This window comes from Zophobas morio, unplaced genomic scaffold (assembly GCF_036711695.1).
Source record: "Zophobas morio isolate AGI-343-1 ecotype UQ-CSIRO unplaced genomic scaffold, CSIRO_AGI_Zmor_V1 ptg000002l, whole genome shotgun sequence".
Taxonomy (NCBI): Eukaryota; Metazoa; Arthropoda; class Insecta; order Coleoptera; family Tenebrionidae; genus Zophobas; species Zophobas morio.
In genome coordinates this window covers 15,080,287-15,104,735 of record NW_026972107.1, presented here as the reverse complement: position 1 = coordinate 15,104,735, position 24,449 = coordinate 15,080,287, and the positions used below count along the sequence as shown (strand labels likewise).

Genomic DNA, 24,449 nt, shown 5'->3' with positions numbered 1-24,449 from the left:
ACAAATGAATAGACCGAAATTTTTTTAAGCCATCTACGATGTACGAAACGAAAAACGAAAAAATGTAATGACATTGTTTTTCACAAAATTCGTGACCATTTCCACTTTTGGTAATTCTAAATTCATATAATAGCTCCCGTAATAGACTTTTCAAAAAAATTGTCCTCACAAATCTTTATGAATATGTATAGCCAACAATGGGACGATTGCTGCTCCTTTACTAGGGTAAATTTTGGTCAAATTGTTTAGAATTTACACTGTGATTACTAATATTTAATACATTTTTTTCACAGTATTTTTATGTAAGATTTATTTTTAAATGTATCACCATTTTAATCTCCTTAAAAGACTTATATATTTTTAAATAATTTGTTATTAATTATATTTAGTTGTTTTTAATGTTTCTTGAGACCTGTTAAGGACGTATTTTTTGATTTTACTTATAAAAAAATTTCTTTGAGCTGTGACATATTTAATATCATTTTTCATGTTTGTTTTCACAAATAGAAGTGTCAAAAAACGTCTGTATAATATCTGCTAATCTAGACCACACTACGTAATTTCACAAATGCTAAAATATTCTTGCAGTGGGAATTTATGTGTAATGTATTACCAGGATAACGTATAAACTATTGCAAAATACGAACAATGCTAGGGGAAGACCTTCCCCCACTAAATGCGCCACTGGAATCCTCAATTTCTTGCAGCAACAGCCAATTTCCAAGAGCAATAAGCAGGTACTAACTCCCACTTATCCGAAGCAATTACGCTCACATCAAAGTTCGGTAGTTAAACTATGCCAAGTCGGTGCTTTCATCATGTCTGCATTACGCCAAGCAAATTGACTAAGTAATTTCAGCGGCAATGGCAAAAAGTAATTATCGACACATGTCAGACACTTAGTGAATGACGGATGCAACAAGGTCCGAATCGCGTCGTGGGCGCGCGAAAGGAACGCATGCCCTACGGAGGGGAGGCGTTGTCCTGCAGTATAACCGCGCCACGACGTCGAGGACGCCCATTCATCGGCGAAAATCCACCTGTGACACTGCACAGCGTCTTTAGTTTGGTTTTCGTTCGAATTATTTCACGTATCATGAAGTACACTTGGTTGGTATTAGCTTCCTGCGTCGTGTTGGTTCTCGCGGAATTACTTCCGGGGACCTCCGCAGGACCTTATTTAGAGGACGGTGAGTTTGAAAAATTTCTTTGTAAATGCTTGAGCGGAAAAGTTTCGAGCGAAAGGGGGATACCCGCAATGTTTTCGTTGAGATTGTTTACACGTTTATGTTGTTTTGCGTAATTTGAAACGGTGTTTACTTATTATAATTTATGAATGAAAATAATAATCATTTAAACGTACATCTGCACTTTATAAAGAAACAAGAAAATCATTACGAGGTTAGTTTATTTAGTTTGTTATTTGCTGTTTCACGTAACATTTTCAGAAGTTTGTTAGAAAACTCGAGGGAAGTTAATTTCCGTTCTTGTCAAGAAATAATGCCAGGACTGATGAAGTAGCTCCAGCTGTGACACATGTTTTGGTGGAGGCGCCGGGTTGCTAAAAATTTAATTCGTGATATTTTGTTCTTTTCAATTCTTACAAGTTTGCTATAAATAATAGTTTAAATTGTTAATTTCATTAAAGATATTTTTAAGCTACAATCAACAGAAAATTGGTAAGTATGTTGAAACTTTTGTAAATGTTATTATTTTATTGTGGTTATTATGAAATATTTTTAATGCTCTCCAAAGACCAGAAAAAGTATACTATTTTGAAACAAAAATTGAATAAATTAACGCGCAGCGCTGCAAATATTGATAACACTCTTTTTCCGAGTCCGGCGCAATTGACATCGATAAATTTAAACTAATCTGGATCAGCAGCTGAAATACGAAATTCAGTGCCTGAAAATAACAATACAGGTGTTTCAGTGAAAATTGCTGGGGCAGATATCCTTGCAATAGAGGCTAATTTTTTTAATAAAAGTAACAACAATAAAACTAAATTTACAAAATATCTTACCATTACTGACCCAGAAAGCTTTCAAGTGGAGAGATAGATAGTCTGATTTGAAAAATTTGATATAGTGGGGATAACTCGCTAATGGTTGATTTTAATAACATGTTTTCTAGGTAATAAATTAGAGTTGATCCTTGAAAATAGGTCGCAATTATGGAGAAATCTCTATATGAATAATAATAATAATAATAATATCAGTCGAATGCAGATTATATCTAGAGCGAGCACTATTTTTATCACAGAAACAGAGAAAAGCCATCAATGATTTTATGAATTTCTGTTCCATTGTACAAGTTTTGTTTGTTTTAACTAATTTTATATTCGGTGACGCGTTATGAGGGCTTTTGATTCCCGGCAAACACAAACGTTAATTTGATTTCAGTTTTAAATATTTTTCAAAAAAGTCATTCGTTAAAAAGCACGACAACGGTTGAGTAAAAAATTTTACAGTAAGCAGTTTATCTTTATAAATAAACCAGTCAGAAAGAAGGTAAGTCTTAAAATTGGATGAAATCACTTGAATACAACTCCTGTAAAAAATAATAAATTTAACGACAGAGAATCTACAAAATAAAAGTTTGTCTGGTGACACCATAAAATTGATGTCAGTACTTTCGAGGAAATGGGTTGTTTTTTTCTCAATACGCCCAAGAAATTTACTACAGGGTAAGCGGCAAAAGTTTCCACAAATTCCAATAAAAATACAGCAGTAAATAATAATTATTGAACTTAGTGGACACTGCTTACTTTCTCATCGAGTAATTGTCAGTTTACAACATTTCTTTAAATTGTTTTTTATTTTAAATTCACTTCCTTTAACTCGCTCCATTTAATAATAATACAATTTGATATATGCTATGCGAATTTCAGCCCATTATCTGTATACACAAAATTGTTAGAACGGGAAGTTTTAAAACAGATCCTGTATAAGCAACGTTGCTTTACTCTATGTCTGTATCCGTTTTCCTCCATAAAACGAAAGCTTTTATAAGTTTTTCTTGCACATTTTAAGTCGTCGGGTAGCCGTTGAACCTAAAAAAAAATATGAAAAATCGTCTGTGTGTTGAGACCACATATGGTACACCACACGATTATTTGTAGCAAAGATTACGTTGCGACGACATCGTATATTATCAATATAATAAACCCAAGCAAGCTAAAACTGTACCCCGGAAAGTTAAAATAATAAACAAACGTTAAACAACAAAGCGATCCAATTTTTCCGTACATAAAGTAAAATTAATCTGGCTGACGTAATAAACCACAGACGTTATTCTTTGACGACATCGTTCCAGATTTCACTGTTGGGTGCAAAAGAAACTCTTATTTATGTACGATAATATTACAAAAGCAATGTTTCACAATATTATTAAAAACTAATTTTTGCAAAAAAAAAAACATTTCTTGGCACACAACTCATTCGTTTGTAAGAATATTTTTTTAGGTTTGTGAACCTGTTGCATGCAGGCGAGACCTTATTATGTTTTCCGGGACAGATAATGCTTTATTTGGGTTGCCTTATTCAAAAGTTTTCATATCTCTCGTCATTTCTCCTGAGAATGGTCGTCCGAGTTCACATTTGCGAAGTTTCCTTAACAATGTCGTCGCAATGGCCATACAGGGGATCATGGCAAGTCAAAGATAGCAACAAATTTCGGAACACTGACATGGGTTGGGTACATGTGAAATTATTTAGTGTAGCGGTAGCCCATAAATAACACTCTACATACTTATGTGGAAAGTTATAAACTTTACTAATGCATACATTATTCCAGTATCATTTTTATTGAAATTTATGTTAAGGCACAGGAGATTGAAATTTCAAAGTAGTGGCTCTGCTTCGACGTATTACTATGTAAATGATTTTTTTTTTAACTTATTCAAGTTAATATTGGGGGTCGTACTCGTTTTTCTAAGCTTAGTTATTAAAACTTCCACGCGTCCACTTTTTTTGAAAGAAAAATAAAACTTTAAAGTTCTCATGAATAAGAATCGTAGTGTGGTGGAGTTGCTGAAACTTTTATACTTGCCAACTTTAATATTAAGAAATCTTGAAAACTGACAACACTGAAATGTTATGAAATTCAAGAAGCCAATATTGCAACATAAGAACTGTTTGTTGTTGAAATAATATTAAGTTTCAAAGGAAAATTAAGTGCATAATGATCTGGTCTTGTTTGTGTATGGTAAAATCCGAATTTTAAAATTTATTCATAAAATATTCCATCCTCATTTTGAAAGGAACTTTCATCATACATTTTTATCGTAAGATGGAGTGAATTTGAATAATATAAGTTAATAATTTACCGAGGAGTCTTCACTCCGGATTCAGCTAGTAAGTCTAAGAGATAAATAAAAAAGCAAACACGTGTTTTTCAATTTAAAATTTATGCCGCTACTCCCACATTCTATGTGTAAATCGGTTTGGTCATTTTATCGAAAAAGCTTTCGGTGTATATTGAATGACGAATTTTCGAGCTGCGGTAATGTCGTTATGTGAAAAATCTTAACTACCTAACCATAAAAGCCCTATTCATGCTAGACAATTATTTTTATTATCGCCCTTCGCCCATAAAACTACTTTAATGATGGGAAAATCATAAAAAGCATATTTCAATTTTATGGTTTTATTTATTATTTATCGTCATGTAGTAGTTCACTAAAGCAGCTATAAATAGATTGTGGCTGAAATCGTGGCAACAAAAAGGCCCTTATTGTAATAGTTCGTACCCACCCTCGCTGTTTATCACCCGGCTGCATACTCAGAATTCCCCTCATCGCTATTGTACTTCGAATTGCTACAACTTGCATTAATTAATCCGCACATGAAAATTAACCGACGTTTTCATAAATTTAATTAAGCTGGTGACAAATGTGAAGAGGATATGTAGCTCGTTATCTCGTGTCAATAGAATAATACAAATATCGTTGTTATGTAACCAAGTTGTCAACTCGAGAAATAAAAGACACAGTTGTGTACGAGCGTTGTATAAATAATCTCGGACATAAATTACGCTCAACTGTTACATTTTCCGTAAAAATTATACGAGGAAGGTATTAATCGTGGTTCGCTGTAACTACTAAACTTCGTTTAATTTTTTAATGAAGCTTTATTGCTTTCAGAAACAAGTTTACTTTAAAACATGGGTGCGCTTCTTTGTACTTCGTAATTAATTTTAAAAGGGGATTGAAAATGCGGTCAAAAAGGCAAAATCGGTTATTTTTATCGTTAAGTGTAGCGTGGTTTTTGGTTTACTTTCGGTTAAAGGGAGATTGTTGACGTTAAGCACTTCGTGTTAGCTTTAGTTTAATATACCTATTCAGGGTATTATCCGTTAAACATAATTAGCGTTGTGTTCAGTATTTTGTCTTAGTAGGTTTTTATTTACGAATCCACTAAATTTATAAGAAGCGAAGTCGAGTTGCTGGAATGAAAGCAATAATTAGGGTCATTTTGTTAATAATAACAAATAATTCTCAGCTATAGAAATTTTCCCGAAAACTTGTAAATGTCAACCATATACCTACATAATCAATGAGAGAGACCCGAGAACTGAACCCTGTCGCACTCCAGTCGATCGAACTATTATTTTTTGTTGTGTACGTATAGGTGTTTGACACAGTGAAATTTGTTTCACTCATAATAATAAATTTTGGTTGAAATACTTACGAATTGCTTTCAAACATACTTAATTGGAAGAAAAAATTTGTTATTAATTATTATTATCTTCATTATTCGAAAATTATTTCAGTGTATTAACTATTACTTTACCGCATATCAATTTCGAAATTTCTAGTAATAACGTTTAATTAAAATTTTGAAATGCGTAGGTAACGAAAGATTTTTTTAAACAAATATAAAGGCTCGAATACAATCACAGTTACATTGCTAGAATCAGTACTGTTATTACCGCTAAAAATCTATGACAAAACTTGAAGTAAATTCTAAATTTAGAGATACGAAAAATTCAGAAAAAAAATCAACTAACAACGAAATTAAAAAACGAAAAAATCGCATTTTAACTAATGGAGTGATAAGAGATTTTCCAAATTCACGTACCGACTCTTGAGCTGTGCCGTTAAAATGTGATTTTTATTTATCATAATTTCATTGTACGTCGATTTTGTTTTGAACATTTTTAAAATTTCATTTTTCTGCATTCATAACAACATATTGTTACGTTGAACGTGTAATTAAAATTGGCGTGGGTAAAACTCAACAATTTATTTCTTAATAACTCGAATTTACAGGACTGATTACGCAGCGACTATGTAGAAAATAATTCCGGCGCTACTGAATTCGTTCACTGGACTTCTTGCTGACTGAATCAACTGAATAATAATAATACTCGTTCCCGAAGGTGGCCTCTGTTTAAACCCATACTCGATCTTTCCGGACAGCCGTTCGCGACTTCCGCTTCCAGGCTTTTCTCTAGCGATTCGCCGCTCGGTCGCTGTCATTGACACTGAGTCATAGGCGTCGTACCCGGGCGACGTATGGGTTTATTTCGTAACAATATTTTAAAATGAACATTAAATTCTGCCCTAGTTTTTTAACGGTAGTACCCATAAACAGTACTGATTCTAACAATGAAACTGTATTGTGATTGCATTCATGTCTTTAAATTAAAAAAAAAGCTTTTTTGTTACTTACACGAAGTGTGTTTCCAAATTTTCAGTTAAAGAGGTTTTTTTTGTTAGTGAAAGTGAAAGTTTCTAAAAGATGTGCGACGAAGTAGTACTTAATATATTGAAACTATTTTTAAAAAATTGTTCCAAAGTTACTTCGACAGTACTTCCCTCGCTCTTGAAGTACAATCCTACAAATTGCGGTTTTTTGAAAAATAGAAAATTTTGTGTTTTCTGTTAACCTTTATACCGGGTGTCTGGAAAATGACGGATTAACTTTTCAGGACGTTTTGTATTGGCAACACTGCACGCACCTAATGAGCGAATCTCCGGCTTACTTTCTGATTTTTTTAGTAACAATGGTGGCTCAAATACACTTTTTATTTTTTTAGGACAATAACCATAACAACCAGTTGTCATTAATCGTTGTGCAATAATTATTATTAATAAAACAAGATGTTATTTTTCATTAATAAATAAACCAGAAAACATTTAATAAGACATAAATTATATTTATAAATTATAAACAAAAAAAAAACAACAAAAGAAAAATCCATTAAAGCATAACCAACTAAAGACTAAAGATGTTCAAAATTCCTGCCTTGTGGATATCAGTAAACTCGTAATGTTGCCAAATTTTGATCATCTTTTGTAAAAGTTAATCATCAGCATTTCCAAATGAAATACCCCACAAGGAAAGAGAGGGTGGGTGGGCGGGGCTGATAGCTACTAAGATAAGACTGATTTTGGCAAATGGCATAGCCTCTAAAAAAAGACAGGGTGGGTGGGTGGGGCTAGTAACTGCTAAAATAGTTAAGACCAATTTTCACAAATGCCATATCCTCTAAAAAAAATTAATGGGACATTTATAAATTATAAACAAAAACAAAACCAACAAAAAAAATCCATTAAAACATAACTAACTAAACACAACAAAAGATGTTCAAATTTCTGATTTTAGCAAAGACATACCCTCTAAAAAAAGATAGGGTGGGTGGGCGGGGCTAGTAGGTGTCAAGATAAGATTGATTTTGGCAAATGATATACCCTCTAAGAAAAGAGAAGGTGAGTGGGCGTGGTTAGTACCTGCTAAGAAAGACTGATTATGGCAAATGAGATCCCTCTAAGAAAATAGAGGGCGGGTGGGCAGGGTTAGTACCTGCGATAAAACTGATTTTTGCAAATGACATATACTCTAAAAAAAAGAGAGTGGGTGGGCGGGGCTAGGCCCTGCTAAGATAAGACTAATATTGGCAAATAACCTACTTTCTAAGAAAAAATGAAGGGAAGATAATACTGATGAAGGGTAGAAGGTATATCATTTGGCAAGTATAGGCCCTACCCACCCTTTATTTTCTTCGAGGGTATGTCATTATCAAGTAGCAGCCTCGCCCACCCGCGCTTTATTTTCTTAGAGAATAAGTCATTTGCCAAAATCCGTATTATTTTGGCAAGTACTAGCCCCACCCGCCCACCCTCTATTTTATTAGAAGCTATGTTATTTGGCAATATTAGCCTTATCTTAGCAAACACTAGCCCTGCCCACCCGCTACCTGCTAAGATAAGATTTTAGCTAATAAGATCGCTCTAAGAAAAGAGAGTATTTCCAAACAGGAATACCTAGAACATCGAGACTGTTTTAAATTTTCCAAAAAAAAAAACGGGGTCCCAAAATTAACTCAAAAACAGCCCAGGTTAGAATTTTCCAAAAACAAAATTCTTTTAAATAATTTACAAAAAAAATCTCCGTGGGCTCCCAAAATAATACACCATGGATACACAAGAGTCTCCCGAATTAAAAAAACAAAAACACTGCGGCACTGGAGACTTTTTCAAAATCATAAAAAATAAAACACTAAAACCTCAAAAGCATTTTCTTGTCCGCAGATATACAGACAATATGAAATGTATTTGAAGCAAATAACCAACTGAAAAGACTGTATTATTATCAATGTACATGCTTAACTTCGATTGTCTATGTTTATACATCAAAAGAATGTCACGTAGAAATTTGTTTAATTTGAATGAGTTGTCTCCTCAAAACAGAAGACTAAAAGTATTAATTAAGCCACAATGGAACAAAATGTTTTGAAATAAAGACGTGGGTATTCTCACATTATCTAGAAAATGAGGTTCTTAATTTGATCAATGAACAATTGGTCGAAAACTATAAGTACAATCCGATAAATCCAGCTCTTTACAAAAAATTATAAAATTTGATTTTACGATTTTCGTGTTGTGATAACCGCTGCAAAGTAAATATCGGAGGCATAAATAACATCGCTTGTCCTTCAGCACTCGCTAATAGCAGCTGAAGTTCAAGTGTTTATTTATATTTATACATCGAAAAAATGTCACGTAGAAATTAGTTTGATTTGAATGAGTTTGTCTTCTCAAAACAGGCCTAATTAAACCACAATCGAACAAACTGTTATGAATATTATAATTCATATATAAAGACGTGTGTATTCTTCATTCACATTTTCGAGAAAATGGGGTGATTCGTTTTTAATTTGGCCAATAAAAGTGATAATGTCATCAACATGGTTAATTCTTGTCACAGCACAAAAAAAGCAATACTCCACAACTTTGCCACTGATTGACTTTAAAATCTTCGATAATAAAAAAAAACCTCGCATGTTAAAAATTTCAATATATCTACCCTTTGTGCAAATAACAAAAAAAATTTTTTTTGATAGAAATTGAACACAATAAAAGTTACACTGTTAGAATCACTAGTATTTGGTTATATTACAGTTAAAAAACTAAGACAAAATTTTGAATAGTTTTTGAAATATGAAAAAACCAAAAAACACAATTTTAAAATTATGAAAATTCAAGAAAAATATCAAATTTTAACAAGAATAAAAACGACATGACCAAAAATTTATGCTAATTCATGTATCAACTTCTTGAGAAATCGGTATGTTTTTGAATAATTGACAACACCGCCGCGAATTCTCCCATATAAAATGCATTGCTTAAGGTACGTGTCCATTTGAGAGGGCGCTTGCCAAAAATGATTCCAAGATCAGCCCGTAAGGCCATGCTCGGGCCTGCCCTCAACTGGGTAAGCGTATCGCTTGCCCAGGGTTTCTACCTGGTTTCTCCGAGTTTGTGAGCGACTCTCACAATACGAACACGTTTCATAGTACGACAATGATCTCCGATAAGTCTGTTTTACGTATATTTTTTTGGTAATAACTTAATTAATTGCAATAATAGACCTCTGAAATTTGAAATGACAACTTAAGACTAAGTATGGTATAAAATCAAAACCAGAACTCTCGTGAGAGTTGCTCTCCAGTAGACACGTACCCTTAGGGGTTTAGTGCGCTGCCAAGTCAAAGCGGAACGGACTTTCGACCACATATTATGGTTCAATTTATTAAAGGTTTTGGAAAATTCCATATACGTTGCTTTATTTAAAACCTAGCTTAAAGCTGTCTGAAACAAATTGAAGAAATACATAAAATTCGATGTGGTAAATCGATTGCTGACAAATCCCTCTTGAGATGTATTCATTTTATTGCGGATCCTTAAAAGGACAAATATGTGTAAAATCTGATGTTCCCGTTGTAGTTTTTTTTTACCTTGCGAGTTTGACATATCTCTTTCTATATCCCCCCCGAAGTCAAAAAAATTTATGTACTTGTGAATTTCTCCTCGACTCATCTTGCTGCTACCCCACAAGATTTTTTGATAAATCTTTTCATTCATTAGGTATCGAAATCAAGAGAAAATTATTACCTCTCATTGTTAAAACATCGAATATTTTTTATTATAAGTTGGTTTTCGGGACGATTTACCTACACATTTAAAAATACACAGCAGCGAGTATAAATTTTTCAGTAAAAATTCCTACAAAGGGATATTTTATGACGAATTTTTCCAGTAACTGCACAAATTTCATCATGCAACAAAGCTTTTTGATGTTGCAAACCGACGATCTGATTACTCAATAAAGTAAAATGCTCAAACATGACATCTGCAAAGTCGGAGAAAGCATTTTTATCGAGATAGGAAGGTCTTTGCAATAAATGTATTCTCAACTACATTTGATTCAGGTTTATCGTTGCCATCACCAGAAGCAATGCTAAACCGCATCTCCAGTTACCCTACTCGTATTATATTTTGCGTGAACTCATCTCAAACTTTATTGATAGTTTTATTAGATTGTCGACAGAACACCAGAACGTAGTTAAATCTTAGTGCACACTTTTCAATCAGTCATTGAAATGCAGTGTCCACATCCCCCCCCTAGTTTTATTAGTGGAAATCATTGCGAATTCAACACGACTGCTGAAGGCAACTGGTTGGACAAGAATAAATAGAAAATAAAATAATCAGCAGTAACAAGATTACATCGAACGTGATCGAGAACTGGCGACAGAAAATTTCTCTTGTATCTTGCTGAGCAAACATACTTTGTCCCATTTATCACTGATACGAGAAAATTCGATTCCTGTGAATTTAACCAAGTAAATAAAATAATAATACCGCCGTGCTTGTTGTATCGTTCGTGTAATTTACAATATATTGCCACAAAATTCCAGACGAAATTTGGGGAATTCAAGCAGTTCTCGATAAATGTGGCCACAAATTACCTCCGGTGGAATTTCTATAGGTGTGCACTTGAATCCCCCAAGTTTGTAGGTGTTAATTTATTGTACCTTTATTGGAATTTTTAAATAGCAGAAGATGAAAGCGTGAGAGGTTTAATTAAAAAGCGATTCTTTTATAAAGTTATTGATTTTCTGTAGGTTATTTAATTTCCGTTTTATGAAATATAACTTTCAATGACCGACAACTTTGAACGATCCTTGGAGACTCCTTTGAAGGAAGTTTCAGCTTTAACAATTTGTCGGCGTGCTTGTGTAATTCTTTACGGCTATGCTTAAATTACCTCTTAGTGAAAGGTCTGCCTACACGTAGTACCCTTGATGGAAAATAATTATCGCAGCTCTACAAGTTGTGGAAGAAAAAGTCTTTGACGTCAGGGGGAAAAGGCAAAGGATCCGTGCCGTTTTAGTCAACGAGTTTCTCATATGAAACTCTACAACTGTTCATTTTATACAAATATTGGCTACAAGGACTAGATCTGTGCTAGACGATTTTATTTATTTTACATTTCGAGGATCGCGGTCTCGGTACAGTTTCTATGTTCGATTTTATTGTTCTAGTTATTTTTTTAAGTTCTTTTCATACTTGTAGTAGTAAAAATTCGTATCATGGTGGTAATAATTTTGTTGCTATTTTTTTAACCTCGATTGCTTTTTGGACCTGAGTCCGTTTTGGGTCAGATTCAGTTAATTTCTATGGACAAAAATGAGAAGTTAATGCTGAGTTTAGCGCTTGTAACAGCAAGCAGTAACTTGCGGTTAAATAGGGAATTGAGTATTAAATTATTAGAATGCTGTGGTTTACTGATTTTCGCTTATTGAAAATCGATGAAAGTTATTATTGTTTGTGTTCATGGTGGAATTTTTATAGATCTAGTCCTACTATTAGCTCCTTAATCAGCTTTCAATAAAGAAGGGGTTTTATTTATTCACAGCTAGATAATAGAAACAAGGGTTGTCAGAAGTCTGATATAATTAACGCTAAATTAAAACTAAAGGAAAATAAAACTCATCTGGTGCTTTTATCAAATACAGTTTGACATTTTTGATTTGTGGTCTAGTTTTGGGTGCCTCTTATGTTGCCAAATTACGTAGGTCGTCACTTGACACATGCAACTTGTGTCGTGGTGGGTTGCCTATAATCTCGCGGTTTAACAGAGTAGGTAAATTGTGCTTTGTTTTCATTTTCTTCGCAAATTCTTTTCCAGTTTTCGACAAAAATTAGTCCCTTTTAAGTATACCGGGTGTCTGCAAAATGGCGGCTTAACTCTCCGCTACGCTCTTAACAATCAACTGGTTAGTCTGGGCAAAATAGTAAAACAAATCTTTTTCACATTTTGGTGGAGTTACGATGATTTTAAAATTGGTTATTTTGCTACGTTTAACAACTGAACAACACATGCATTATCACAATAACTAGTAATAAAACTTTTAGCTAATATTTCTCTCGCCCATAACTACAATCAAAGTTAGAATGTACAAAGATGTGGTTGTGTTGTTTTTGTAATAATTTGATAAAATTCTATTTGACTACAATGTTTGCCTGATATAAAGCGAAGTGAGCAGTTAAATATGTTTGACGTATCAAAAATCGTTACAGTTTTCCAAACCCTGTGTTCTGTGTTAAAATTTTCGTAGTAATTTCAGATCGCCTGGTGTTTTATTTTCGGAAAAATTTAAAGGAATCTGGTGTTTTGTTGCTGGATGAACTTGAAAAATTTTTTCGAGCTGTTGGTGTTTTATTTTTTATGAATTTCAAAAAGTCCTGAGTGCCGCAGTGTTTCTTTTTTCGGGAGCCTCTTGGATATCCATGCTGTATTAATTTGGGAGCCGATGGATGTTTTTGGAAAATTTTAACATGCTAATACGTGCCAAAATAATATTGGTTTTAGCAAATGACCTACTGTCTAAGAAAATAAAGAGCGGGTGGGCGAGTCTAGTACTAGCTAAGATAAAACTGATACTGCCAAGTGGCATACCCCCGAAGAAAATAAAGGGTGGGTGGGTGGGGCCAATACTTGCCAAGGCAAGAGTGATTTTACCAAATGATATACCCTCTATCCTTAATTTTCTAGAGGGTACGTCATTTGGCAAAATCAGTTTTATCTTAGTAAGTACCAGCTTCGTCCACTCACACTTCATTTTCTTAGAGAGTCATTGGCCAATATCAGTCTTATCTTAGCAGGTGCTAGCTCCACCCACCCACCCTTTAATTTCTTTGAGGATATGTTATTTACAAAAATCAATTTTATCTTAGCAGGTACTAGCCGCGCCCACCACCCTTTCTTTTCTTATAGAGTATATCATTTGCCAAAATCATTCTTATTTTAGCAGGTACTAGCCCCGCCCACCCGCCTCCTATTTTCTTAGGGAAATCTCATTTGCCAAAATCAGCCTTATTTTAGCAGATATTAGCCCCGCCCCTCTCTTTTCTTAGAGGGTATGTCATTTGCCAAAATCAGTATTTTCTTAGCAGGTGCTAGTCCCGCCCACCCACTCTCCCTTTTCTTAGAGGGTATGTTATTTGCCAAAATCAGTTTTTTCTTAGCAGGTGCTAGCCCCGCCCACCCACCCTCCCTTTTCTTGGGGGGTATGTCATTGCCGACATCAGTTTTATCTTAGCAAATAGTGATGACTAAGTTTTACAAAAAGTGATTGGAAACATTACGAGCTCACTTATTTGTATGCACAAGGCAGGAATTTTGAATATCTTCTCTAGTGTTTAGTTGGTTATACTTTAAAGGATTTTTCTTTAATTAGTTTTGTTTTTGTTTATCTATATACAACGTGTTTCAAAATTATTTTCATCTAGTCGCCTATGGCTGCAAATTTTCATCAAGGGAAAGATAGGAGTTGAAGCGATTTCAAAGCTAACTAGATGAAAATTATTTCGAAACACCCTTTATAAAAGGCAATGTCGCGACTAACCTATTAACGTCCAGCCCAAACCGCTAATGCTAGGAAGTTGAAATTTGTAGAGAATGTTTATTTTATACTGGAGGCATCGTTTAAGAAAGGATTTCTTGAAATTTTCTTGGTTATTTTATATTAGGTTTTTTTGTAATCTACTTCATAAAGAATTTTTTTATTATTTTTTTGTGACTTCCGAAACCCCCGTACATAACGTACTGACACCCGGTATATCTATATTCCAAAGTGAACCAAAACAGAAGCACACAAGCAAAATTTTCATCTTACGGAAATTGTTATCCAAAGATCATAAGAAAATGGCCACCTCGATTACCTAATTTGACACCTGTAGATTATTTCTTGTTGTCGACTTTGAAAAACACTATTTTTAAACAATCAGTAGATACAACTGAAGATCCAAAAGCCATGCATGAGTCTAAAAGTCAATTTATGTGTAGAAACTGGGATCCAACACTTCCAGTAGTTATTGTTGATTCAGTTAAATTAGGTAGGTACTAATCATAAATAAATAATTTTAAATTCAACGAGGGTTTAATTCTTGTTGACATAATACAACCTAGCTTTCTAAGTTCAGCTGCAGGCAACCCATATTCAGCTTATCTTGTGAAATTGTGAGTTCATCAAAACAAAGTGAATTTCTTAAAATTTTATATATATTTTTTTAATTAATCACCTGGTATTAGGTTCACAGTTCGTCAATTAAAATTAAAAACTTCTCCAGGACGTAGCTTTAGACGTAGTTAAACATGTCATTTCAAAGAAGACATACGGTTTGAGTTCCAAAAATGGCTGGAGTATAATTTATGTTGCTCGCCCGATATTTACATATTCAAAAAGCTTTTTCACTGCGTAGAATATTTTGCACCCGACACTTTGCACCACGATTAATTGAAGATTAAAGTCTAATCTCGTATAAATCAGAATCTTAGAGCAGATATAATTAATTACAGTAATTTTAAATTATTGAAATTTAGGCGATTAAAATAATAAGCGTTTCGTATAAAATAGAGCAAAGAGAGCAACAAATTTAATGTTACCCAAATGTGATCGTGTGTAATATACGGTTTGCCTAATAAGAGCGTTTCTCTTTTGTTTTAAAATAACTCTTTGGTAAAAAGTTAACTACCCTTTTATTTTTAATTAAAGAACAACATTGTTTAATCATACCCTTCCTATTTTCACCTAAAATGTGGTACTGAATTCGAAAAGTGTTTCTATAAAATTGAGCCATTTGTATTTAAATATACCTACATTTATCCCGTGTGATTTTTTACGTTTCTGCTCTAGTTGACCATAACGCTTACATCAGCAGTGTAAATGAAACGGCTGACGTAAGCGTCATGTCCAACTAGAGCAAAAATTTAAAAATCACCGGATATATTATATTCAATGTTATAAACAACTAAAAAAGAGATGCATTAGACATTCCTGATAAACTTTATACCAGAGAAAATTTAGCAAATAAACAATAGATTTAATTAAGTAAACTTATAAGGTTTATGTAGACATGAACACGACTTTAGTGACATTAATTAGCATGTCTGTGACACAGGTTGTGACGTAAATCGACCGAAACAAAAAAAAATTCCAGACGACAGAAACATCCTTTTATTAAACGTCCAACAAACAATTCAATTTCAGCAAATACACGTGAATTAACAAAAGAAATAATTAATTTGTGTCTTTAAAAGAACAACGGACATCGTTATTAAATAAAAGCTGTTCTTTGTAACGCTGGTGCAAACGAATATGTGGTTGACATTTCAAGTACTTTTCAGTTAGTTCACAGACTGAATGAAAATCGAGGTTCAATTATTACCCAATTAAATTTTTAATCTATGAGTTCTGCTCGTGTCAAAGCCAAGTACGGCGCAACAGACAAAAGCCCCGTCAAGACGTTAACCACCCGCACTCTATTTGGGCGAACATTAAATCGAAAAACAAAAATTAATGAGAAAAGTTTGTCTGAATAGTAATTTAACAAGCTTGAAGCTTCCTCGCGGAGCATAAAAGACAGAGTTGTGAAACTCCACTATTAAAAAACTTAATTTTCCATCCGTATAATGCAAAATTTGCCTACGTTAATGTGGGTACGGCGCTCATTTCGTCAGAGTTTGTCCCCATATTACCATAATTGCGCATTCGAACGTTCTTCCATAAAACAATTACGACTTTTTTAATATAAAAGTGTACAAACATGCTTTGGAAGCCGCGTCGTTCTGTTTGGTCTTTCGTCTGTGTGGCGATGCGGAATGTAGATAACGTTGTTATTGATTCCATCCGACTTGAAACAGCATTTTAAGAAGTTTGTCTTTGTGTATCGTAGGATAATAGTACCCTTACGGCTTGCGGGCAAATATAAATTATTATTTGTATTGGCAGGAAAAACATTGTTTGAGCCACCAAAGCACAATGTTGTTGCTGCTTAAAATTGTTAGTGTTTCCTAATCGCGTCGAAATCGTTTAAGTTTGAAATTGCTTACATTGGAATTTTGTTTCAGATGAGGGGCTACCTTCAGACGACGACTACACAGAAAATGCCATCGATCGTCTGTTACAATCGGCTCAGAAGTGAGTGTAATTACCACCTGTAAAATGCTTGTTTTGTCTTAGACAGCTTCATAAATTCGTTTCTTGTCCTTTGACTTTTCATTTACAACTCGGTAATTAAACTTCATGAAGTCTGTTTAATTCTGTTACATACTTTATGGTGAAGAAAATGCCGGGTACTGATTTAATTGGTGTTTTAACGTACAATACAGGAGCTTTCTGAATTTAATTAACCTTGTCAGCTAGGGAGTTTTTAATTAGGTACTCTTAAATGCAACAATGACGGAAATGTGGTTTAATGGGGGTAGCTAGATGAGCCTTTTAATGGAGGGTTTTGTGACAGCAGCTCCACGTTTTGTTACAAATTTATCTTGAAGGAACAAGGTAGAGCATTTTTAGAGCGGCGAGGATTATGTGAGCTTATTCGTCCTATGTTTAAAATTATTATGATTTAAAATAACGGGCTCGTTTAAAGTAAGGATTACATGTACTTTTCATTCTTAAATGAATATTATTTTTTATAAATTTTTAGCGCTTAAAGTTTCAGTGGATTCTTGGTTTGATACACTATTAACAAAAATTAGAATTACAACAGATTATAACTGTACTGAGTATAAAACAACTTATTAAATCAAGCCAGGAAACACATTAATAAGGTGCTTATTTCTGGTCTTAACCGAATCACTTCATTATTAAAAGAGTAAACTCCAAGCAAGATAAAGCGGCATTATTAAGCAATTAAAATACAGTTAATATTAAATAATATTTTTTTCTGTTAAGTATATTTGAACTTATAATAACGAATGTTCAATATTGAATAAACGTCTGCTTTATAAGAACATAGGCCCAAAATGTTAAATTATTATGAATGTTCAATTATAACACCCACGTTCAAGGGTACATAATTAAGTTCAAATTACGATTTTATTCATGTTGCTGATTAATTGATTATATTACATGTATGTACATATGTCATAGGTCAAAGCTATAATTTTTCAGCATTACTCAATTTACTATTTACCTTTAATTTACTATTTAGCTTTAGTTTACTGAAGCTGAAATGTTTAACATCAAGTGTAATCAAAATGATGTACTAAATTTACAAAGTATAGTATTTCCGTACGATATTTCCATTTGGTGCACTAAATCTCCTATGGATATTGTAGATTGTAGGGGTGTGCTCCATTATTTGTCTAATATTTCCAACATTTCCCCTATCTTTCAACCTGCTAATTCTCCATCTTTCTAATAACACACAGTTGTGCTTTGACATTCACGATGTAAAATATGATAAAACATGAATGTTATTCAGTGTTAACAAACATAATCAAATTAAATGAGGCGGCTTTCATTTTTGAACATTTTTTTTTGCAGTCTTTTGTGATTCCCCAAAAAACCCTTTGTGTATCCAAGTAGTGGGGGCGGGAAATGTTGTATAGATGATCCATGTGGGACGAGTGGGCTCAAAAACAGAGCCGGCTTTAATGAACTAACTGCTAATGCTGAAGCTTTTAAACTTATTGAGTTTAATGCACACCAGTGGTTTTGGTTTGTCCAATGGTAGATCTGCTAAAGATTATCTCGAACAGTGACAGTTTCTACGAGAAAATAGCATCATTGATTTTGTGTGGTCACGCAAATGAAACTGAAGTTAATTAAGAGACTGGAGGTTTCGCAAAACCCTTTAATTTCACTTTACACTGGAACTGATTATATCGCCGAGTAATACAAAGAACAAAGCTGCAAAATTCAGACAGAAAATGTTAAATAAGTACAGTAACAACAATAAATTTTGACTTTTCTAATAAGTCTCTATTTTTCCTTACTATACATAAGATCCTGCTAAATGTGATTCAAATTGTTTGCTTTTTTCTTTGGGGAACAACTGTGTGAATAGGCTGGTGTGTATTTTATTTTAGCGGAGTCCCAAATCCATTTTATACTGATAACGTTTATCCTCTACGATCTCTCATTTAGCTACATCTGCGAGATAAACCTGGCAAACTCTTTTCAGCTTTCGTTGATTTTAAACGAGCTTTAATGTGATTAACCATGAAATACTGTGTAAAAGTTTGCACGACTCAGATTTCTTCTAAAAAAAAATATTTTAAGTCTTTACATGAACGTGCTAGATTTAAAATTAAAGTGACGAAGAATTAACACGGAAATGCTTAAGGTTTAGTTTTTTTTAATATATGTTTACCGACAATCCGAAACAGATTCAAAATAAAAAATGTTGTTTTCAAAGGAAAATATCAAATGTGAATTCATTATTTACTTGAGACTGTAGACCTTGGGAGGATTTTGTTTATCTAGGAATATTGTTTCCAAATACAAGAAGACAAATGTCAGTCAAATTAAATCACCTACTTTATAAATCTACCCCCCGAAACCCCACTTAAACTTTCAATATTTCTTAATGGATTATTTTACCGTTCGGAAGTTTGGGGTTTAGGCTACTTCGAAGTAATAAAGTGAAGCCAAGTTTGGTTCCGATGATTGCTTCGTAATATACAGGATTACGTTATGCTAAAACCCAATTTTAACGTTCATCTGACACATGACATACTGAAATTGGAATTGAACTGTTGATCAAAGTAAAGGAATGGACATCAAATATTCCAAATACTGATTCAACCACCTCCTTTATTTAAATAAGAGAAATGAAAGATGTAACTAGATCCAACAACTACATTAAAGCGATCAGTTCCTCAGGGTCTTCGGATATCTTTGAAATAAACGCAGTAGCGAAGGAATGACACTGATTATTCGCAAGACTTTACATTTTAGTATCCGAAAAAACGTCAGACATCGAATTCCAAATCTAGACTATGAACAGAATTTCAAGAAAGTACGAACCGTCATTAGCAGTAACAAACTTCAAAAAGCATTTTTCGATCTTTCTGTTCTAGAACAATAAACACTAGGATCAGATAACAGACGCCTACTTCAGTTTACTACGAAGGAAAGCGAAGTAAATAATATCGATTGTGGACACATTATGAAATTATTTGGAGCTCCGTACAACAAATGTGTACTAGATATTACTAGATATAAGCTAAAATGGTTTCGGTTTGATTTACGAATGACTATTTAAAAAGTATCCAAGATCACAAAGACATTTATTTTTTTCAGTACTACATTAACTAGATTGAATGTGCCATTCTATTAACCTTTGTATAAATGAAATGACGTTCCATTTGCTTATAACGACGTAAGCACATCACGTAATTTTATACAAAAAATACCAGTGATGTCATTAATGTATAGCACAAAACTAAGCGGCCCCAAAATTGATCCCTGCAGCATACTAAATTGGTCATAAAATGTATATGACAAAGAACAAATAATATAGATGCATGTACCTGTTTCTGCTTTGACAAATTTTTTTTAATTTGCATTGAACATAGTTCGCTGATAGAACAAAATTAGAAAAATCTTTGTAACCACATCACGAGTACTACATTCAAACGCAGTAGTGTATTTTAAAATCTGCACGTATAATTAACGAGTAACTCCGGGAACTGGCTTTTTTAACTTGAACGAAAAATAAAATATGTGCAGATTTTAAGTCTTTGTTTTAGAGCAGTGTGCAGCCTGTAGAGGTCGTTGTTACATGTTAGAGTAGAAAATGTAACTGTTTGATGTGGTTGTAAGCGATTTCTAATTTCCTTCCAGACGTTCTTCCTTAATTTACCTTTTCAGACGAGCCTGTGTACGAAGAGGCGGAAACTGCGATCATCGACCGAACGATTGCTGTTACAACAGTTCGTGTAGATGCAATCTGTGGGGATCCAACTGCAGATGTCAACGAATGGGACTGTTCCAAAAGTGGGGCTAAACACTGACGAGATCAACTCAAAAAACTCAAAAAAATTTCAAACGGTGATCGCTGGATAGGTTATTTTTCTTTCGTTACCTCTGGAAAGAACTGATTTTTGTATTAACTGCAGAGGTCTGGCGGCGCCGTTTTGAAATTTTTCTAAAAATCGACAACTGGCGCGTTTTAAGGATATGAATATGTATGGTTTACGTTCCTCTTGGTTTCGTTCATTACTTTTAGACATCGATTAAACCCTAGGATTATTTTGCGAAGTTGATAATAATTAAAACAATAAAAAAATAAACGAATTCCAGTTATTTTTGATACTTTTCGTATACAGCGTTACATAGTTTTGGGCTTCTTTTTATTCACTTTCGATTTGGTAACGTTGTCATCGACATCTTTTGACAACGACATTTTACGAATAGAAGAAAGATTTTCTGTGTGCGAAAAAGTCTACGAAGTTCAGCACAAATTATCGAAACACAACATGCACTTCTCTGAAAGGGGATACGTATGTCTGTCAACGACAAACGTTTCGTAGTTTATGCTGGATTTCAAATCAGCTGCTCTCCCATTAAAGGTTTTTCCAGCCACACCCTTAATGGGAATGCATGTCTGAGATTATCTTAAGTATTTCTATAATATAATACTATATTGTAATTATGTATGTATGTATAGATGTAATGTCATTATTACGGCGACATCTGTGGTGCTAGTGATATAACCACAGATTTAGCGCCATCTAACATTGTTGTTAGTGATTTGAATCCTATATAAATATGTTTCTATGTGAAAGGGTACAACATTCAAATGATTCTGTCAATACTAAATATATCAATTGGCCTAAAACACTACTTTTATTGCCAATCTCCTATCCTTGTTGACATATATTCCAGCATTTCCGTTTTCAACTGAATAATTTTTCACAATGACATTTGGTCATATTTTCAACACAGGAAAATCTGGTCAGTTGCAAATCATACTAAACTGAAATAAAATCTAGAAAACCAAAACCAGTTTTCAAATTATAAAAGCACAAAAAAATTATAGGACATCAAGCTAATGGGAGAAATTGGTTATGGTTTGAAGTGAATGCTCGAGTAGTAGAAAAAGTAAACGAAAGTGGTATAGAAAGAATTAGTTTTTTCAGTGAATGCAGAGAAATGATTCAGTTATGAATTAATTTTACTTTGATTTTAAATTCAGAATTTTTATTAATTAGGATTTGCTTAACATCATTTATTCAAATTCAATTTTTGAACATTTTAAGATATTCTAAACTCAGGAGTTTTAATTAAAATCCACAAAATCCTTCGATTAACACATTATACTTGTTTGAAATTAATACAAAAGATTTGCGTGCTGATATTAAGGTTTTCTATGAATATTCAACGTGAAGGTATAATGAAATGAAAACAACTGAGTAAACATGGGCGGCTACTTAATAATATGCTTCTAATATATTTTATCATGGTTTGAAGCATTCTTATCAATAAATGGTTACTTTCTTGTTCAATAATTATTTATTTATTTGTCAGTTTTACAACATACTCAGAAATAAGAAAAAATCGTCAAATTTTGTAGCCATAGAAAAACCAATGCACAAAACTGACAGGAAAGTGAGTAAATCGCATGCAATTAAAAATAACTTGACAATTTCTTGTAACTATGCAGATGAAATTAATATTGCAAAATATTTTTCATATCTATGATAACGTTGAAATACATTTAATTTTATATTAATGTTTATAGTTTATTCATATTAACAGCCGTCAAAAACAACCACAAACAACTCAAAGCCTAGCGTTTTAAAAAATATAAACAAACTATAATTGTCAGGTGAATGTCACCTTGAAATATTTTCTTGCTTGTGGTGGTATTCTGTGGTTATTGATACATACATAAGTATTGATGAGTAAGATGTTGTTAATGTTTTTAATTAATTAATCCCTAACATATGTGCGTCATTGGTCACAGTGTAATTAATTAATTTATAAAATTTAAATAGTATTTACTACGCAAAATTTTGATGTGATGTCATTAAATTGTTGGCAGAGATGGTTAAACAAAATTTAATTAGCGTTTTACCATCTACATAATATTCATCTAAAATTTGACAACAATCGACTGAGACAACAACAGACAGACAGACAGACAGACAGACAGACAACAAACGCCAGACAAACGGAAATATGACAGCCATTTTTCGTACTTCAGGGATCACGAAACGTGGAGAAAAATTATTCTCGAATCCATTGAACTAAAATAAAAACAAACAGCATAAAAAGAAACTTAATCCTAGAGAGATTTTATATAAAATCCTATTCAAGTCTGACACAATGTTTAAATCAATACAAAGACGACATTAAAATCGCTTCCTAAAAATAGTTCATCTTTTCGATGTGTAGGTGCTAAAATCACTGCAAGAGATCATAGACTACTGGATTATTATTAATTCCTTGGGACAGTATATCTTCAACGATATCACCGGACCTGCGTGGGTTTCAAGTAGTCGTTAAAGTCGTGAAATTGTATTATAGATGCTCTGCAATAATATTTTGGCCATTTAACCCACATACTTGATGCCAGCATATTCCAGTAATGTAAATCCCTACACCACATTATTAATCAGAGGGTTTAAATGAGGGAAGAATTCGAACAATGGACTAGTTTACGAGTATTGCAAACTTGAACTCAACTCAATATGACTATGAGAGGCTGGGATGATGATTAATAAAACCATTTTCCAAAACGATTTAGGGGTAAAATTTTCTCCTCCTTATAATATTGATCGTAATAACATTCATGTGTTTTAGTTTGCACAGATTTCTAATTCCGAAAATAACATAATAACATTGATGGAACGGGTAAGGATATTATTTTTGTACACTTATAAAAATTTACAACCTAAAAATTAAAGAGCTTAAACTCGCAATCCATAAAACCATAAATTGCAAACCCTCGGTCGAAGCTTGGCGATCGGCAAATTGTGAACAGGGGTGGATTTTCTTTATTTTATAACACACAGTACGTATATTAAATTTTATGTTTACAGCTATAGGTCGCATATAGTTGATATTCAACATCATGAAACTAACAATTTTGTTTCACCAGTTATTCTGACGACCAACAATTTTCCCTATACATACAACCCTGAAATTTACGCAGATTTTAAACGTGTCCTCTGTGGATCATCGAGGTAGATTCCTAGTGGAAAGATTATTTATCCATTCTTGGTCTCAGTGACACAGAACCATACAATTTTATTAGACAGTTTTAATTTTTAGATTTTTTCAAAACTTGCATCCAATTCATGCAATCAAACGACGACAGGTTTTGTTTTAGTTTCCGATTCTTTTTCAATATGAAAACTTGCTTTAATGACGTCATATATACGAAGAACAGTTTACAAAGAGCTTATAATAATCGAATTTTAGCACAAAGGACTTGTATGACGCATCTTTTCCATTACGTTACGTTAATCCACACTAAGGCTAAATCCCTTTCTTTCAATAGCAAAGAAATGATGACTAAAAATTGTCCCAAACATAACATACATTTCCACTTTTGTGGGATAGCAAACTCTCTAATATAAAGCTTTCTTAGATATAAGTTAACTATTTACAGAATTTGAATAGACTATAGTTCTTTGGTTAGTTATTTTTTGTGTATTCGTCCATCCCAAAAAGAGAGGAAATATTTACATGTATGCAAAAAATGGCAGCGAATAGTATGTTCTATATGCACTTTGTTTATATCAATATCCAACACTGAAAACACCAACTCACAATTTCATAAAATGTAGATTCTAGTCACAAAAATTAGAGGTTATTTGGACCGGACTATAAAATTTGACAGACAAGCAGGC

General features: G+C 33.2%; 1 protein-coding gene across 2 annotated transcripts; it reads left to right on the top strand.

The window, feature by feature from the left end:
• Window positions 1–997: 997 nt before the first annotated feature.
• LOC135128646 (U8-agatoxin-Ao1a-like) lies at window positions 998–21,430 on the top strand. Of its 2 annotated transcripts, none has more exons than XM_064055615.1 (3): window positions 998–1,190; window positions 16,707–16,776; window positions 20,434–21,430. In XM_064055615.1, exons 1-3 carry the CDS (start codon window positions 1,097–1,099, stop codon window positions 20,594–20,596), a joined length of 327 nt encoding a protein of 108 aa, XP_063911685.1. In that variant the 5' UTR covers window positions 998–1,096; the 3' UTR covers window positions 20,597–21,430. The 2 variants fall into 2 exon arrangements, with proteins under 2 accessions (XP_063911685.1, XP_063911694.1); XM_064055624.1 differs by having other exon boundaries at window positions 1,000–1,190; window positions 20,461–21,430.
• Window positions 21,431–24,449: the final 3,019 nt, after the last annotated feature.